Source organism: Colletotrichum siamense (assembly GCF_013390195.1).
Source record: "Colletotrichum siamense strain Cg363 chromosome Unknown KSG_Cg363_contig04, whole genome shotgun sequence".
In the NCBI taxonomy this organism is placed as follows: Eukaryota; Fungi; Ascomycota; class Sordariomycetes; order Glomerellales; family Glomerellaceae; genus Colletotrichum; species Colletotrichum siamense.
The window spans coordinates 3,307,559-3,324,250 of record NW_023501017.1 but is presented as its reverse complement, the minus strand read 5'-3'; the positions used below and the strand labels follow the sequence as shown (position 1 = coordinate 3,324,250).

At 53.7% G+C, this 16,692-nt stretch overlaps 4 protein-coding genes across 4 annotated transcripts; 3 read left to right on the top strand and 1 right to left on the bottom strand.

The window, feature by feature from the left end:
- Window positions 1-3,868: 3,868 nt before the first annotated feature.
- Window positions 3,869-4,583, top strand: CGCS363_v006798 (uncharacterized protein; the record flags this gene model as incomplete). The annotated part of the gene is made up of 3 exons (XM_036638647.1): window positions 3,869-4,067; window positions 4,120-4,351; window positions 4,424-4,583. 3 exons carry the CDS (start codon window positions 3,869-3,871, stop codon window positions 4,581-4,583), a joined length of 591 nt encoding a protein of 196 aa, XP_036496202.1.
- A 1,967-nt stretch (window positions 4,584-6,550) lies between these two features.
- sed4 (Tripeptidyl-peptidase sed4) lies at window positions 6,551-8,377 on the top strand (the record flags this gene model as incomplete). The annotated part of the gene is made up of 1 exon (XM_036638646.1): window positions 6,551-8,377. The coding sequence occupies one exon, from the start codon at window positions 6,551-6,553 to the stop codon at window positions 8,375-8,377; it is 1,827 nt and encodes a 608-aa protein (XP_036496197.1).
- Window positions 8,378-10,282: 1,905 nt separating this feature from the next.
- On the bottom strand, window positions 10,283-10,823 carry CGCS363_v006796 (uncharacterized protein; the record flags this gene model as incomplete). The annotated part of the gene is made up of 3 exons (XM_036638645.1): window positions 10,283-10,340; window positions 10,433-10,498; window positions 10,552-10,823. The coding sequence occupies 3 exons, from the start codon at window positions 10,821-10,823 to the stop codon at window positions 10,283-10,285; spliced, it is 396 nt and encodes a 131-aa protein (XP_036496196.1).
- Window positions 10,824-13,542: 2,719 nt separating this feature from the next.
- On the top strand, window positions 13,543-16,401 carry opgH (Glucans biosynthesis glucosyltransferase H; the record flags this gene model as incomplete). Its single annotated transcript, XM_036638644.1, has 3 exons — window positions 13,543-14,001; window positions 14,055-15,990; window positions 16,043-16,401. 3 exons carry the CDS (start codon window positions 13,543-13,545, stop codon window positions 16,399-16,401), a joined length of 2,754 nt encoding a protein of 917 aa, XP_036496195.1.
- Window positions 16,402-16,692: the final 291 nt, after the last annotated feature.

Genomic DNA, 16,692 nt, shown 5'->3' with positions numbered 1-16,692 from the left:
AGCTCACCTAAGAACTCAGGGATCCGTCCAACTGCCTGCCGCAGATCTCACCTGCACCGCACTGCACACCACCAGAGTGGGTGGCAGAGAGAACCATACCCGCCGTCCAACCTCTTGCCATGCAAAGCGACATCCTGGCAGGAGTTCTTGGAACAGACGCGCGAGTTGGACATCTCTTGAGCCCGACCCTTTGAATAACGTCGAGTCAAGACCTGCTGCCAATCTGGCAGAGATACGCAGGCATGGTGCCTCACCTGACGAGCGACATGATCGACGTCCTGCGTCAAGGTCGTCTTGTTTCGACGGGCAAATCTGAATGCCGATGCATCATCCCACGCCAGACCTGGCATTGGGCCGAATCCAACACTCGTTGTCATGGCTGAGCTCGCGGTTCCAGACTTCTTCTGCGTCAATATATTGGAACTTGACATGCAGACGAGACCTGTTCTAGAACACTTACACACACACACACCTTCCACAAACACGAGATCTCGCCCGTGCATAGCGCGACTTGGTCGGACATCGAATCCGCGGTCAACGGGTCTGATACAACCTCATGCGGCCCCCAAAAATCACTAGACGCGGAACACAGTCCGAATGTTGATATTACCTACCTTACTTTACGCACGTCGACTGCCCTTAAAACGCTGTGCTAAAGCCTAAAATGATCCGGCCCGGAGCGGAAATAGAAGCCCCCAAGATTGTACACGTGCAAGGGAAAAGATACGCTGGCATTAAGGCTGAACCGAACGAAGCAGATTCCCCTTCGCGATCCACCTGCAGGGCGGCACCGCCACCAGCGCGTCGTATCTGAACGGGACGGAGCCCGAGCGTTCGGAGATGCCGCCCATGTTCCTTTGAACTTCTTGCTCCGTTTTTGCCTTGCCGTCCCGTCCCGTCCGTGACCCGCGGCTTCCAGCTCCGGCAAACGACGGCATTTCCGCCCTGGGACCTTTTGTCTGCCCACCATGTCGGTATTCCCCCGACAAATGGCTTGGGACTGCCGACGTGAATGTTTGTCGGGTTTTAGCCTATAGGGTGTTATGTCTAGTGTCCGGCGTTGCCATTATAGTCCGGTGATGCGATTGTAGCGGAGACCGCCCAAATTTCCTGTGTGTATACGGCTATATTTTCTGTGTAGTTAATCACTCCTATTAAATACAGAAGTAGAAGTAATAAGAGTAGTAGTAACGACGACGATAACGAAGATAATAAGGACGATGAAGTAGCAATAACAATGATAGAGCGACGACGACGATAAATACGATACCACAAGAAAAGGGGTCGCTCTAGCACAGGAAAAATAGGCAATCTCTTGGAGAAGACCCATAGATTGGTCAACGTAGACCTCGAGGAAGAGAACGGATACCTTATTCTTCCTGTGAGCCATGGTGCCACCGAAAACAGTGCTGGTTTGGGATTTTTCAGAGAGTATTTGCGTCTGCGCTGCAATCAGATTCAACAACATTTTCGTACAGAGTCTGATAGTTTCACCACAGTTAAGATGGAGATTGACGTGTGAAGATGATGATAGCAGGGGCAAAGTATTGAGTAGGAAGTCATTACTGAATGACGGATGGAGTAGCAACTTGGAAATCCAGAAGTGGTAGCAGCAACGGCAAGAGACATACCTTCCCAAATGCCCATCTCAGTTCCTTCCGTGAACTTGACTTCTGAAATTCCGGCGTATGAGCCAAGGAGACATCTTTCCGCTCTCCTGTTCCCTGGTGCTTTTGCACCACGGCATCAACCTCAACGACACTCAGTCAGTCACCTCTTGGCCATTCTCGAACCGCTCAAAATCTACAAATTTGCTGGAATATCTGCGTACGACATCATCGATCACTGCCAACTAGTCTTGGCTGACTTGGTATAATCAAGCAATTACTCTCGCAAGTTTTACCACTTTCCTGGCCATCCAGCCCCTTTGTGTTGTCCAGTCTTGCCCAGGAATACGGCGGCTGACCACTGGGGCTCGTGTTCAAGGCGAGAGCCCGTCGTTCGATTAACGTTTTTTCCTCAGCATACTGTTCTATCCGTTACAGGAGTTCCTTGTTTGCCTGCCACGGTCCTTCCCGATGAAGATGGTCCGCTGAGCCAAATGCTGCCGTCCGACACGACGAGACCTCGTGGTGACGACCCTGGACTCAAAACTCATGCTAGCCACGCCGTGTTTGGCGACACTGACTTTACTCTCGGCTCTGGGCAACTTCATGTCACACGAAGCCGGTCAGCGCATGGAAGGAGCTCGTCGATGCTTCGATGAGGGACTCAGGCCCGGTCTTGATGACTCGCAGCCAAGAAGCGGTGTGCGTGTTTGCCGATTTCACAAATATCTTCATCCTTAAAGTTGTCATCACGTTGACAAGAGTAGTGTTTGGCGTTCAGTCGGTCAATGAAGCTGTGACTCCTCGAGCAGTACGACGGCTTCACCTCGGAGATCGACGACACGCACATCATCGCGAGGCCGGCTCGACTGATTGGCTCGCTGCGAGAATTCTTCACCGCCGGCAAATAGTCTTGCTGCTTGAAACGGAACATTCAAGCGATCTTAGGAAACGGGTTGAGATATCGCTTGTATGTGGTCGCAAGCAAGTCCCTCAGTAATCCTTTGGACAACAACGTGTCGAGGCTCTGCGAAAATACCACTTTCTGACACACATGACCATTTCTGGACGAACCGAGAGCCCTTTTGGACTCAAGGCGCAGCATCGCGGCCTGGATGGCTGCATTGATAATGCTACGCGAAGCATTCCAGGGGGCTGGGTATGCTTCTTGCTGGGAGCCAATGTTCCATGCATTCTGGTTCGAAGAAGACCGAGAAACGACCTGCTCAAGCAAACAAAGCTCGTCCGGCAACCATTCCGCCACCGAAATAGTGCCACAGGCAGCGTCTGAAAGCAACTTTCCGGGCTGGTCGCACGGGAAAACGAATCATCTGTGCCTAGCCGCCCTGTCTGCAGTAACTCACACGCCACCCTGATTGGGCCATGTTCTCCTACTATGTGCAGGAGATTGGCCATCCGCATGGGTATGACTTGTGCTGACATACTTGGCTCTTTCAGGATCGATATTCTGGTCGCCCGCGGGCCGACTTACACGACCGTTCACTGCGAAGCACTAATAGGAAGTTCAACGACAAGCTCTTGCTACAAACCAAGCGCTAATCTTGATCACGAGTTTCACCTTGTTCCAGTTGCCTGACCTGTTGTCCACCAAGCAACCTCGCCTCGTTTTCGACACCTTCAGCAAATGATCTGGGCGAAGGGACTCTAAAACGTGATCGGGAACATCACCAGTGGTCAAGACTGGGCATCTCGTCAATTTGCGCTACAATCGTTGGGCCCTCTCCGCATCTTCATGGTAACCTGAAGGCCATGATCCTCGGTGTGACAACAATCTCCGGGAAACACGGGCAACCTCTCGGCAGGTACCCTCGTCCTGATTTCGGCTCTTCCGTTCCGGTGAATGGTTGGCACCGCATCCAGCTTTCCCTCGAAAGGCGGTTGAATATCGTATTTGTGACGAACGGGGTTTGCCCGTAGCCGCGCACAACGACGGCTTCTCGCACCGGCCCGCGTTGGGCATATCGTCGGCCGGGTACATGACGCCGTTGCTCCAATGGCTTTGCAGTCCGAGGCGGTCTACGACGACATTCGGTTGCGGCGACGGGGAAGACTGCATAGAATGCGCTGTCATCGAATCTATAACTATAAATAATGGCCTAAGGTCAATCTTGAAGGCCATAACTTGACGGCACTTAAGTCAAATTTTAAGAGTAAAGCCGAGATCCTCACCATACACATTGGGAGGTTTAGTCTCTGTGTACAACAGCAACACTGTCTTAGCTATCACAACATTAATCACGATGAAGTCTCTCTTCTTCATGTCCATGCTGTCTGTTATACCTCTCGTAGCCTCCCTGCCGATGGCGTTGGAAGACGACGAGAAGATAAACCAAGAGGCCAGCCGATTCAGGTATCCGTGGTTGAACATGACACTGAGCAACCTGGCCACCGTCTGCCAAAAGACGGAGACCTCAGATATGTATAACTGTACACTCGATTGTAAGTCTCAGTTCAACATCATAGTTGTGCCTCGCTAACATGGCAATGCCAGTCGACTTTTACGATTACAACACAGAAGGCGTCGTCGATGTGAACGGCGCTCACTGTAATGCAACTTGGCCGTGGGACGGGATAACCCCTGACAACGGCCCGAACAACGATTTTCCCATCAATGGAGCATTCTGCTGGACGTCACCAACGAACCTTTTCTCGTTCAAGGTCGTCGAGTTCCGTTCAGCCTCAAACTTCATGATATCTGTGAGCCACTTGTACAAAGACTCTAGGTAAGGGGCCGGGCGGCAAACTCTGTACGCAACTCACTTGGATGAAAGTGGTGCTAACAAGAGACCAACCAGATACTTTCAATTTCCATACGACGGTCGCAAAGCCGTGGTCGAGGTCAAAATTCCAAACAACCACCCGGTACCTCCATTGGCTCCATTCGTGCCTCCTGTCAACCAGTTCGAATTCATCGCCACGGCAACAATATCGAAGCGCACAGACGGTTTATCGTAGAAACGGCCGGCCTTGGTCTCTCTCAGTCTCATGTGTTTAACGAAAGTCACGCTTTCCTCCCGTCGGTTGTGGGTGGGTGTTCATCAGAGTTGTGGTGCGCGCCGGTCGGAACAACTTTCCTTCGTGTTTTACCACCGCCTCATGTTGTCCAAGATGGGACGGATTCTCCCTCCCCGTGCTCAAGTCAGGCGTTTCGTGCTCTTTTGTATGACTAGGTATTATGTAGGAAATAATCAGATAAACTCTGCACGGAAAAAAAAAAAAAAAAAAAAAAAAAAAAAAAAAACACTAGCAATCGTGATGTGTCTCTCTGGGATGCGGTTCCGGCCCATTACGCCCCATCACGTTGTTGAAGAATGATCCAGACCAACGATCCAACGGGAGAAGCTCCTGGGCCGTCCCGTCTCCGGAGTGGTCAGCCACTTGGTCTCTCCAGCACCGAAAGGGGTCTGGCGCCAGACCGGAGTGCGGCTCGGATTCGGAACCTAAACAATGCAGAGGCCGCTGTGACCATGCCATCCCGTTTGCTCTGCCCAAAAGGCCCGCCCGGCGCAGAAACAACTTTACACATCTTGCCAAGAAAAATAAGGGGGGAGGCGAGGAAGGCCGCCAGTGGTCGGAAACTCCCAGGCACCATCCGTTCACGGGCACCTGGTGGCTTCCCCCCGGGGACCCTCGCCCGCCGGGGCCATCAAATCCAAATCATTTCTCGGGAGGCGAAGGGGCCGTCGAGCGGTCATCTCCTGGGAAGAGAGAAAAGAGCACTCGGCCGGCAGTGGTTGTTGATTGGATCTACGGCGCTAGTAGCGCGGCTCAACTGCTTGTTTGCATGTTCTCTTGGCTTTTTTCTTCCAGGGGAGGATCGCCCCGCGCAGATTGGCGGAGTGTTTCTCCCAGTGCGACGATCAAGCTTTCGCAGCAGGATTTGCCAAGCGATGCGGCTTCATGTCTTGTTTCTCCATAATGCGGGCGACGGAGGCTATTCCGGGCATCTTAGGCGTTCAAATCCGGCGTCCAGTTATTTCGCTTTCCCCCTTGTCGAACCAGAGAACACCAAGCCGCCGGTGCCAAGGACACGAACGAACGACAGGAAGGAAACCTAAGGTATGGCGAAAGATTAACCGCGTCAACCTGCAGAGGAGACGTAATCGTGTGGTCGTGGACACGGATGTGATTGACAAGTCAGGTTATCGAAAGACTTTTAGACTGACATGATTCACACCTTAAATTTCCAGCGAGTATATGACCCGCTTCAGCCAAGGCAAGCGTTGAGTTTCCCTGAAAGTGTGGGTTATGGAAGGCGATGGATGGCAAATAAGTGGCCGTACCAAACCGTGGGACGCGCGGGATCGATCTCCTCTGCTCCTGCACTCCGCGAAAAGGAAATAAGGTTTGGCGTTCCTGCATTGCGCTCCCTCAGAAAATACCTCCCTGCTGTGTCGGCTATCCCGCGGCCAGATTTGTATTTGCGTGAGGGCAAGGTCCAGGTCTCGAAACGTGCAGCTTGCACGTTTGGGATCTTGTAACCTTAAAGTCTGATCCCGCCGGTTGGACGCCTTCAGACGAAAACCTGCGCGGGAAGGGCTGTACCTACCCTACTGCGCAGCGTGATTCTACGACATGTACTGTCTGAACCAGTACACCTGGCCCCGGTAGGGCCTTTGGATCGAAGGCAAACAGCAGTTGCAGTGCTGTCCCCCCGAGTAAGAAGGAGAAACTGTGCCTGGGTTTGGTAGTTCGGATACAACCGTAGAGCCGACTGTCCGACTCGTGATCCGTACTTCTAATCGTCTCGTCTTCTTGTCGACTTGGTTTTGATTTCCGTGCCTCTTTCATGTGCCTCGTCGTAGTTGGCCGTTGTCCCTAGTTGTGAATAATCTTCCAATTCGGCCCTCTGAGAGACGCGAACGACGACTCGATAATCCTCATCCCCTAACCGAGTCCATCCAACGAAAAGGCCAGCCGGAATGGCTCCTCTCAAGGCCCTCCTGGCCCTGGCGGCCGCCGCCGTCGCAGTCGAAGCCCGCCTTATGTCTCGAGCAGCCAACTTCGTCTCGGGCGTCTCGATGGTCAACATGGCCGCCGAAGGCGAGCAGATCAACCTCCAGATCGGCCTGAAGCTGCAAAACATCGACAAGCTCGAGCCCATGCTCAAGGACGTCTCCGACCCCGACAGCCCCAACTACGGCAAGTACCTGTCGGCGGCGCAGGTCAACGACATGTTTAAGCCGGCAGAGCAGTCTGTCGCCGCGGTGCAGGCGTGGCTCGCCAAAGAGAACGTCAAGGATGTCTCGTACACCGACGGGGGCCGCTTCGTCAACTTCGCGACGGACGTGGGGACTGCGAACAGAATCCTCGGAGCCAACTTTGCCTACTACGACGTTCAGGGCACGATGAAGCTGCGTACACAGCAGTACTCTCTCCCCGACACCATGGCGGAGCACATTGAGCTCGTGACACCCACGACGTACTTTGGAAAGATGAAGTCGGACCCCGCGTTCGCGGCCCCGATGCCCGCCGGTGCCATGCCGCCCATGCCTCCCCCGCTGGCTCGCAGACAGGGACAGAATCCGCCCGGTGCTACGGCGAACTGCTCCAAGGCCTTCACCCCGGCCTGCTTCGAGCTGGCATACAACTACGGCGCCTACCAAGCTGACCCCGCCGCCGGCAGCCGCGTCGGCTTTGCGAGTTTCCTGAACCAATCTGCGCGCCAGGACGACCTCACGGGGTTCCTGACACGCTTCCAACTGCCGCCGCAGAGCTTCAAAAGCGTCCTCGTCAACGGAGGCCAGGACCACCAGGATCCCAAGGGTCAGATCGGCGAGGCGAACCTCGACGCGCAGGTCATGGCCGCCGCGGTCAAGAACCTCCCCATCACCCAGTTCATCACCGGAGGCAAGCCGCCTCTGATCCCCAACCTCCGCACGCCGACGCAGGCCGACAATCAGAACGAGCCGTTCCTGGACTTTTACCAGTTCATGATGACGCAGGAGAACGCTGCCATCCCGCAGGTGCTCTCCGTTTCGTACGGTGACGACGAGCAGACGGTGCCCATCGAGTATGCCACGCGTGTGTGCAACCTCATTGGCATGATGGGCCTTCGCGGCGTGACTGTTCTCGAGTCGAGCGGTGACACTGGCGTCGGCGCCCCCTGCCGCGCCAACGACGGCAGCAACGCTCCCCAGTTCACGCCGACCTTCCCCGCCACCTGCCCGTACATCACCGCCGTGGGAGGTACGCAGGCGTTCGGCCCCGAGATCACGTGGGTTGCCTCCGGCAGTGGCTTCAGCAACTACTTCAAGCAGGCGTGGTACCAGGAGGCCGCGGTGACCTCGTACCTGGCGACGAGCATCTCTCCTGAGACCAAGAAGTACTACGAGCCGTTCGCCAACTTCACCGGCCGTGGGTTTCCCGATATCTCAGCCCACTCCGCCAGCCCGCCGTTTCCGATCGTCAACGCGAACCGGCTCGTCGGCACGGGAGGAACGTCCGCCTCTGCCCCGCTGGTTGCCGGCCTGGTTGGTCTTCTCAACGATGCTAGGATCCGCGTCGGCCAGCCGACGATGGGCTTCATGAACCCCTGGTTGTACAAGCGAGGATTCCGGGGCCTGACGGACGTGAACACGGGTGTCGCGCAGGGTTGCGGCGGTGTGGACTTGCAGTCTGGAAAGCCGTTGCAGGGCGCCGGCGTCATTCCCTTTGCGACATGGAACGGAACTCAGGGCTGGGATCCTGTGACGGGACTGGGTCTCCCTAATTTCGAGATGATGAAGACGATTGCTCTGATGAAGTGAGCGGGTACTCCCATAGACCAACCATCGGTTCGCTTTGGATGCTGTGTACTTAGGGATTCATGTCAGAGGCTGATGTACTTTCATAAACACGTTCAAACCAGGATTGGCTTAGGCACCGTGATGTGACAATGCTACAAGCGCCCCGTGACTGGTCATCGGTGTGATTTGATGCGCAATGCCCTCCAGCCATTGCTGAAGCTGTCAACGGGATACCGTCCTGCCAATTATACAGGCCGCTCAAGGACGTGTAGCCCTTCAAATGTATTTCTTTTACGCAAGGAAAAGTTTTTCTACTTCACAATGTATGACGAAGGAAAGACTTGAAGCCCTAACAGTGAACCTACGGTGGAAGGAACATGGCTTCGGAAGAGCCAAGAATCTTGATCTGGCGCCAACAAAGAGCAACCTTAATGCTGCCCCCAGGTATTGCTCCATGCTAGGGAACGCAAATTGACCGAAGGAAACGTGGGTAACGAAGATCCAAACTATCGGCGAGGTAGGGCTGGGAAATCATCTGCGTTATCTTGCGTGATGAATTGGCGTACCGGCTAAGACTGTTTAGCTAAAGCGCCTGCCAACCTTTGGTAAATGTCCCAGACGAGAACCATGGGCCCAAAGTGCAGTTATCATGCTTTATCCTGCCTTTGGATCCATCGACAGCACCACGAAACTGCGGTGGTTGGCTGAGTACGACTGGATGCAGTCCCCCCACCCACTTGTTTGGGGACGACAGAGTGAAATGTGACGATGACGAGAACTGCGGCTTCCCTTGGAAGCACCAAGCTGCCATCCCAGTGACAGCAGACTTTGATATTGGACCCTGGCATATACTAGACCTTCTATCAGACCGGCACTAGCCATTCAAATGTGAGGATAGCCTGACATGGCTAGGGTAGAATTTTCCGGGAGTGTGGACCAGCTCCGCGCGCGATAAGTCCCATGGCCCTGGGACCAGCTCCTTGCTTGCGAAGTTGGAATGCTAATTCTTTTTCTCGCCGGGCGCTCAGCCTGTCAGATTCCATCTTGGAGGTTAAATGAGGGCTGAGTTGGAGAGTCAGGGTAGCTTGTTCGTGGCTCGCGGCAGGGTCCGAGCCCAAGCACGATTTTCGCAATTGAGGTGACAGCTGAACCCTTAGCATCAAAAAGAGGCTGTTCAGGGGCAAATTGGGCTTTCATGCCGCTGGAGCGCACCATCGATCCATATGTTGGCTTTTGGCCGACGATTTCCTGCCTTGCGGGTGCAAAAAGAAAGATGTCTTTCAGTGTGTGTTGAGCGATAGGATAACAAGCCGCCCCAGTTGACAACGACGAGAACCGACGGAAAAAGAGGGCCTTCTGACGTGTTACTTCGCGAGGATGTCTGCTTCGAGGCATGAGGTTTCCTGAAATAGCCAGGATCGAGGCCACGCGGAAAGCAACATGATAAGAGCTAGTCGTGGTTCCTTGCCTAGCGGTGTGATGGTGTCGGTCCAGACCTACCGGCAGCGGGAGGAGAAGGCTGGACTGCAGCCTGCAGCTTGACGGGGCCGACGAAGAGGGCCGGAAGTACAGCAGAACTCGTATTTGGTTGCACAAGTCGATAGCAAAGTTGGATTGAAGCCGCCCACAACATCGATCTGTGGCTTGTTGCGGCAAATTTTCCGACTTGAGGAGATTAAATGGCACGAAAATGCACGGGCGGTGTATGTTCGTCAATCTGGCCCGAAGTTAAGGTGATAACCCAATTTCTGCGTTGTAGATATTGGTGCCGTTGAATCATTCGTGGTGCGACTAGGTACTCAAAGGTGTTTGAAAACAAAAGAGGACCATATTCTCTACAATGCAACTCTGGATTCAGCTGAGAGTTCTAAGTGGGGGTCGGCAATGGTCCATTCGGGGCTTCCACCCTTGAACATTTGCTCTGGGTCATCGTCGGCGTGGTGTGTGTCCACTGTCGAAGACTCTGCTCATCGACCTAGCAAAGCTGGGCAAGAGTCAGAATCGGTTAGTTCAACATGGCAAACCGGGAGGTGTAAATGCGTGATGGCAATAGCGTAGCACGGGATCTGCACAAACCGTCTGTCGCTTCTTTGATAGCTCAAATTAACGGGTACCCCATGACATTTTGGCGACTTGCCACCTCTTCGATGACAACATGCGGCAACACAAATCTCATGCGTCTCGATGCATCTCACAGATGCGGGATGAACGGGCCGTTCTGTTGATGAAATGCCACGTCCAAGAAACGCAGATCCTCTCGGCGCTCGGCCTCACGGTCGAAAATCAAGCTCGTTAAAGACGAGAGGGTGACTGGATGGCCTTGGGCGATAGGCGGGCCGACGGACGGCAACAAGGCCTCCGTACTGGGGCTGGTCGAAGCAGGAACGAAGTGTTTAACTTTTTCTGGTGGCAGAGCCGACAATTGCTGGTTCTTTGATCGGCGGACGAGCCACCTCATCAGGACCATTCTTTGTTGGGAGTCGAGTGTTTCCACTTCCATCATTCAGCTAGCAGGAACTGCAGCGAGCCTGGTCAAAAAAGGAGACGATGATACGTCGGCGGGATGCGACGCGGCAGAGGCAATCAAATGGCCGAAAAGGCGCCACCATCGGGATGAATTGGTGATGCGGCCGGAACTTCGTCCAATATTCCTGGTCGTGCAGCACACCAGTTGATATAAACGGGACGACAGGGCATCGGATTCGTGGACGACGGCTGGGCAGCAAAGATGGGTGCATGCATAGATAGACCAGGGGGAGCGGAAGATTTGAGCGAGGAAATTGGTTGCGGCCAAAGAGGGAATGGTAGGCTGGCGTAGTGCCGGCGAGCCGAAGACGGCATAGATGCATATAAAGAGCGGGTACCTGCACCTCTCGCGTCCCCGGCCAATGGGGATCATTCCATGGCCACGATAGGTAATAAGTCATCTTGTGCTATTGCATAAAGCAGGAACCACGCCTGGACGACACCCAGCAGAAGAAGGGACTTCGCCGGATGCGGGATCACCGGCTAGCTTGGGATCTACACGACAGTCCTCCGTCACTGCTTTTTTCTTCTTTTGTTCCTATCGTCCTTTTTCATGCAGGTTTCCATCTAGCTTGCCGTCTTTGCCCGCCAGCTCTTGCTGTCCTGCCGCCTCCCCCAGGTCTCCCGCATGAATACATACGAGACCACCTTCGCAGGCTTGCATCGATACGATTTCCTAATGTTTGCTATGCCTGCATGGACACGTACAATCTCCTGACACGCGGTGAGCCAAGCTAGATGTCACAGCTTCAGCAAGCCACAGCACACCCACCGACTTTCCACACTACTCTTCTGACCCGTCTCATTATCTCTCCCTCCCATCGGAACAGTACCTTCGCTTTCAAAAGTGAGCATTTGGAGGCACACACCCCAGTCCTTCCCGTTCACTAACAAATCCTCGTCCTTGAATATCTCTGAGGCCCCCTTGACCGAATTACTTGGAAATGTTAAAGTACCGATTTCTCGCGGCAAGCGAGCGCCTGGAGCTTTCCTTTTGTTCAGTCACAGTGGCGAGTGCCAACGCACAACTCGCGAGATCAGAACTCTTGACGACCTCCGATTCAGAACCCACCGTTGAGAACGATTCAAACTCAGTTTCTTTATGAGAATGGAAACATGACGCCAGGCTCAGCATCTTTGTTACGCGTACGAGGCACCGAGGACATCCCACTAAACGTGGCGACCGAAGCCCAGGTCAGAGACTCTTCGACTCAGGCGGGTGTGAGACTCCCTTGTTGGTTCTATTCTTCGTACAAGTTTACTAGATAAGGTTACCGAGACCTCGGAATGGCCTGGCATGTATTGTTGTTTCCCTCAGGGGTCTGGGTTGAGTTGGACTTGTCGTCTAAAAACAACTGCCTTGCACTCAGGGACAGTGCTACTTTGGCGCTGGCATCTAAGCCGACCGGCGCAAGCCACATAAACAAGCGTGGTGTCTCAGTGGTCCAAGACCTCTCGGAGGCTGAACTCGCGGCAAGCCTTTCCTCGAAGCGGAAAGGAGGCAAAAGGCACCTTTCCTCTCTAGGCTACAGACAACTGCTAGTGGCCTCTGGTTTTGTTTTCTCGTCCCAGCTTCAAAGCACTTCCTGAAGCCTTCGCAGCTTCGTCGTCAACTAGGAGGGCGCCAAGTCAAGGCGGCCTTCGACGTTCCTGAGCTAGATGCACCAGGAACCACGATTCTGTTCCTGATTACTCTGTTCCCCCTTCTGAGCAGCATTGATCAACGAAACGGACTCTCGAAGGAGAGATGGCTCCTTCCGGGGAGATCTCGGCGAGGCAATCGGGCATTCCCACCAAGACGGTCGGTCTGCTTCTTTCCCGATACCGCGTACTGGCAGAAACTGGGCTATCTATCTACATCCCACGTCCTCCCACCATCTCTGCGGATATTGTTGGCTATCCCGCCTTGGCCATTTCATGACGGCTGCATGCTGTGCTGAGCCTAGGCAGGGGATGCCGATAGACTAGAGCGAGTCTGGCTTCACAGGGGTGCAATGTCTCTTCTCAGTCTAACGGCTTGGCTCGGCGGCGCTTGGGCAGGCAGCTTTTACGCGACAAGGACTCGGCCTGCTTTGTCGTCTCGAGCCACGCTACTACCTCACGATGGGCGGATGTCCCTACCGTCTTTGTGCTTGCTTACCCGTCTTCCATGCAGCGCACGGGTGGCGCCAGCTTCTCATGTACGGAGCCACTCGATGCCGCTTGTCATCAATTCTCAGCTAACATGATAGTCCGTCTGGCGCGGGTGACTTAGACCGGCGGAACCCACCTTCACACCGTGGCTTTCGAGTCCAGCCGTTGTTTGTTCCCCTCCAGACCCAACTCGAGCATGGCCTCTCGTTGCCGCCGCCCCATAGCTGTTGTGGTTGTCGCGATGGCGTTGCCGGCCAGGCCATGCAATATTGCTCAGCTACCGGTGCCCCCGTGCATGCGGCTTAGGCTAACCTTTGTCCTGGACTTACTTGCTGACCTTGCCCACTTGAGAATACTATGCAGTGAGGCCTTCTCAAATATCTCTCTCCTCCTTCCCATCCCCTGGACGACTGAGCCTTCCTCTCCACCATCCACTCACTTACGGTGTCTGCGTCACTCTTTCTTTATCCAGACGCTGGAAGTGGTTTGACCAGCTTTGGTTCGTTCGTTTCAAAGACTATCACGAGATGCATGCTTTCAAGTCGTACCTCACGCCTGCCCGGGCGGCAGGCTCCGAGTCCAACAAATCTACAAGGCAATCGAAGCCGACTCCGTCAACACCACAGCACCGACAACAGTCTTCGGGTAACACTCTCCCTATGCCGTCGAATGCGACGCAGTCATCCGAGAAGCCGGGGCCGTATCGGAGCCAGAGCACTAGGACATCCGCGAGGCAGTCCACCGTGAGCTTGGCTCTCACTGCTGGCATGAGAGACAAGCATGCGAGCAGTATTATCGATCTCAGAGCTGATGTGACGGTGCACGGTATGTACCAGGAACAGCTGAGAAAGGGTTACGCATCGGCATGGAACCTGGGCGAGGGTATCGTCCTCAAGAAGGGTCGAAATGACTTTGTCTGCGCCCCTCCTCAGATGCAGACTGTGCCCTATGGGTTTTTTGACATGGTTGGCCAGCTCAACGTCAGCGTAAGTCGGAAAAATGACCCCAATTACATAATGTCAGAACTGACATGGAATAGTGTGCCATGACAGTGAACACTCCTGTCATCCAGTCCATCATACAAGGCCTTCTGAACAGCAGGGAGCCCAAGGACTCCGTTGCCCTGGAAGGAGGGTTGCAACTGCAGGTCCTTCCAAGGATGACCGACTTGCCTAGATGTCAGAAGCATCAGTATGCGGCTTTCGTACTCGACCCGCCTCTGCTGGTCGTATGGGACGATGATGCCAACAGAATCTTTTCTCGACCAGAGAGCATCGAGAAGATGATCATTTCCATGATTTGGAAGACTGACGATGGCGAGGAAGAAGATGAGCCGAAAAACGAGAAAGCAGTCGACATCAACATTCAGGAATTATCACCAGCCGCCCTTGAGGAGGCACTCAAAGCCGAGGTTCGGCCTTCCAGAATCACCAGTTCCATGATAGTCGCTCTCGCCCTGGCTCTCTCGATTACTTGCTTGGGTCTTGGTTACCGAGCTCTTGCATTGGAGATTGCAGTCGACAACAACTATACTCGCCTAGCTCTGCTTGCTGTTGGGCCAGCCGTGCTCTTCATCTCCCTATTCTTCTTCATGTCAATCTCTGGAAACATTTTCCAGATGTTTGGCCCTATCTCTGGTGTCAGCCAGAACTCCAAGAACTTCTCCGGCAAACCACCTCGTCGAATGAGTCCCCAATCAGGCGAGCTACCCCATGTTACAATCCAGATGCCTGTTTACAAAGAGGGCCTTAACGCCGTCATCAAGCCTACCGTCATTTCTCTCAAGGCTGCTATCTCGACGTACGAGATGCAGGGCGGCACCGCAAACATTTTGGTCAATGATGACGGTATGCAGCTCATCGACGAAGAGGAGGCTCAGGCTCGCAGAGACTTCTATGAGGAGCACAACATGGGATGGGTCTCCCGTCCTGGTCATAACCCCAACCCCGAGAACCCCGGCGAGGCTCCTTTCCTCCGCAAGGGTCGTTTCAAGAAGGCTTCGAACATGAACTATGCACTCATGACAAGCATCAAGGTGGAGGAGAAACTCATGGAGATTGAGCGCGGAAACAAATGGGGCCAAGAGAGCGAGGACCAAGTCTACGCTGAGGCTCTCACCCAAGTCCTTGAGGAATCTGAGGGTCGCACTTGGGCCGACGGCAATATTCGAATTGGTGACTACATCCTGCTCATCGACTCCGACACGCGTGTTCCACGAGACTGCCTGCTTGACGCCGTCAGTGAGATGGACGCATCCCCCGAGGTCGCCATCATCCAATACACCTCCGGAGTCATGAACGTTTCGGACTCCTTCTTCGAGCAGGCTGTCACCTGGTTCACGGAAATGATTTACACCGCGATCACATTCGCCGTCGCCAATGGTGACATCTCACCTTTCGTTGGCCACAACGCTGTCCTGCGCTGGTCTGCTCTTCAGGATGCCGCCTCGTACTTCGACGAGGACGATGGATACGAGAAGTTCTGGTCCGAATCGCACGTGTCTGAGGATTTTGACATGGCCTTGCGTCTCCAGACAGCCGGATACTCTATTCGGTACGGTGCCTATACTGGGGATGGCTTCAAGGAGGGCGTGTCCTTGACCGTCTACGATGAGTTGGCACGCTGGGAAAAGTATGCGTACGGCTGCAACGAACTGCTATTCCATCCTTTGCGATTATGGATCACCCGCGGACCCTTCACTCCCCTCTTCAAGAAGTTCATCTTCTCCAACATTGCTTTCCCCCGGAAGATGACTATCCTAGGTTACATCGGCACCTACTACGCCATCGGAGCCTCATGGCCTCTGACCATTCTGAACTACTTTGTGACGGGATGGTATTGGGGACACTATGACAAGTACTACCTTGATTCATTTGCCATCTACATATCGATCATTGTTGTTTTTCCCCTTGTCGGCAACCTCTCCCTGGCTATACTTCGCTACAGACTAGGCGAGAGATCTCTTCTATCAGCTCGTAAGCTCTCCCCCCTCTCCCTGGGAATCCTACATGCTAATCATATCCTTAGTGTGGGAAAACTTCAAGTGGATGCCGATTTTCACGATCTTCCTTGGTGGTATTTCTCTTCACGTCTCCAAGGCACTGCTTTGCCATTTTTTCGAGATTGACATCCAATGGGGTGCAACATCGAAGGAGGTGGAGAACTGCAACTTCCTCGAGGAGATTCCGAAAATTATCAAGAGCTTTGCGGGTACTTTTGTGTTCTGCTTTGGCGCCACGGCCCTGGTCATTTGTGGCTACTACGTTTTCCCACACGAGTGGCAGATCAGATACTTTGCGACCATTTACCCGATGTGCGTCACTATCGTTTCGCACTTTGCGTTGCCGGTTCTCCTCAACCCGGCGTTGATGAAGTTCACTTTCTAAATCGACGACCTTGCTTGATGATGAGTTTTGAAGCATGAAAATGGGATCTATAGATGGAGTTATTTTGGCAGACATATCTGTGGCATAGACAGTTGGCACCAAGCGATAGTGGCCACTCCTTGTACTATTTCTTAATATTAATCCATCATTCTTTTGGATACAATATGGCCGGACATGTATATCTCTTTGCTATCAATTCATATGCCAGGAAGTCTTGAACACCAAGTTCAAGAAACTAACATGAGATTGGGTTGGAACACTGCGTCTGATGATGCGGCCCAGGACTTGAGT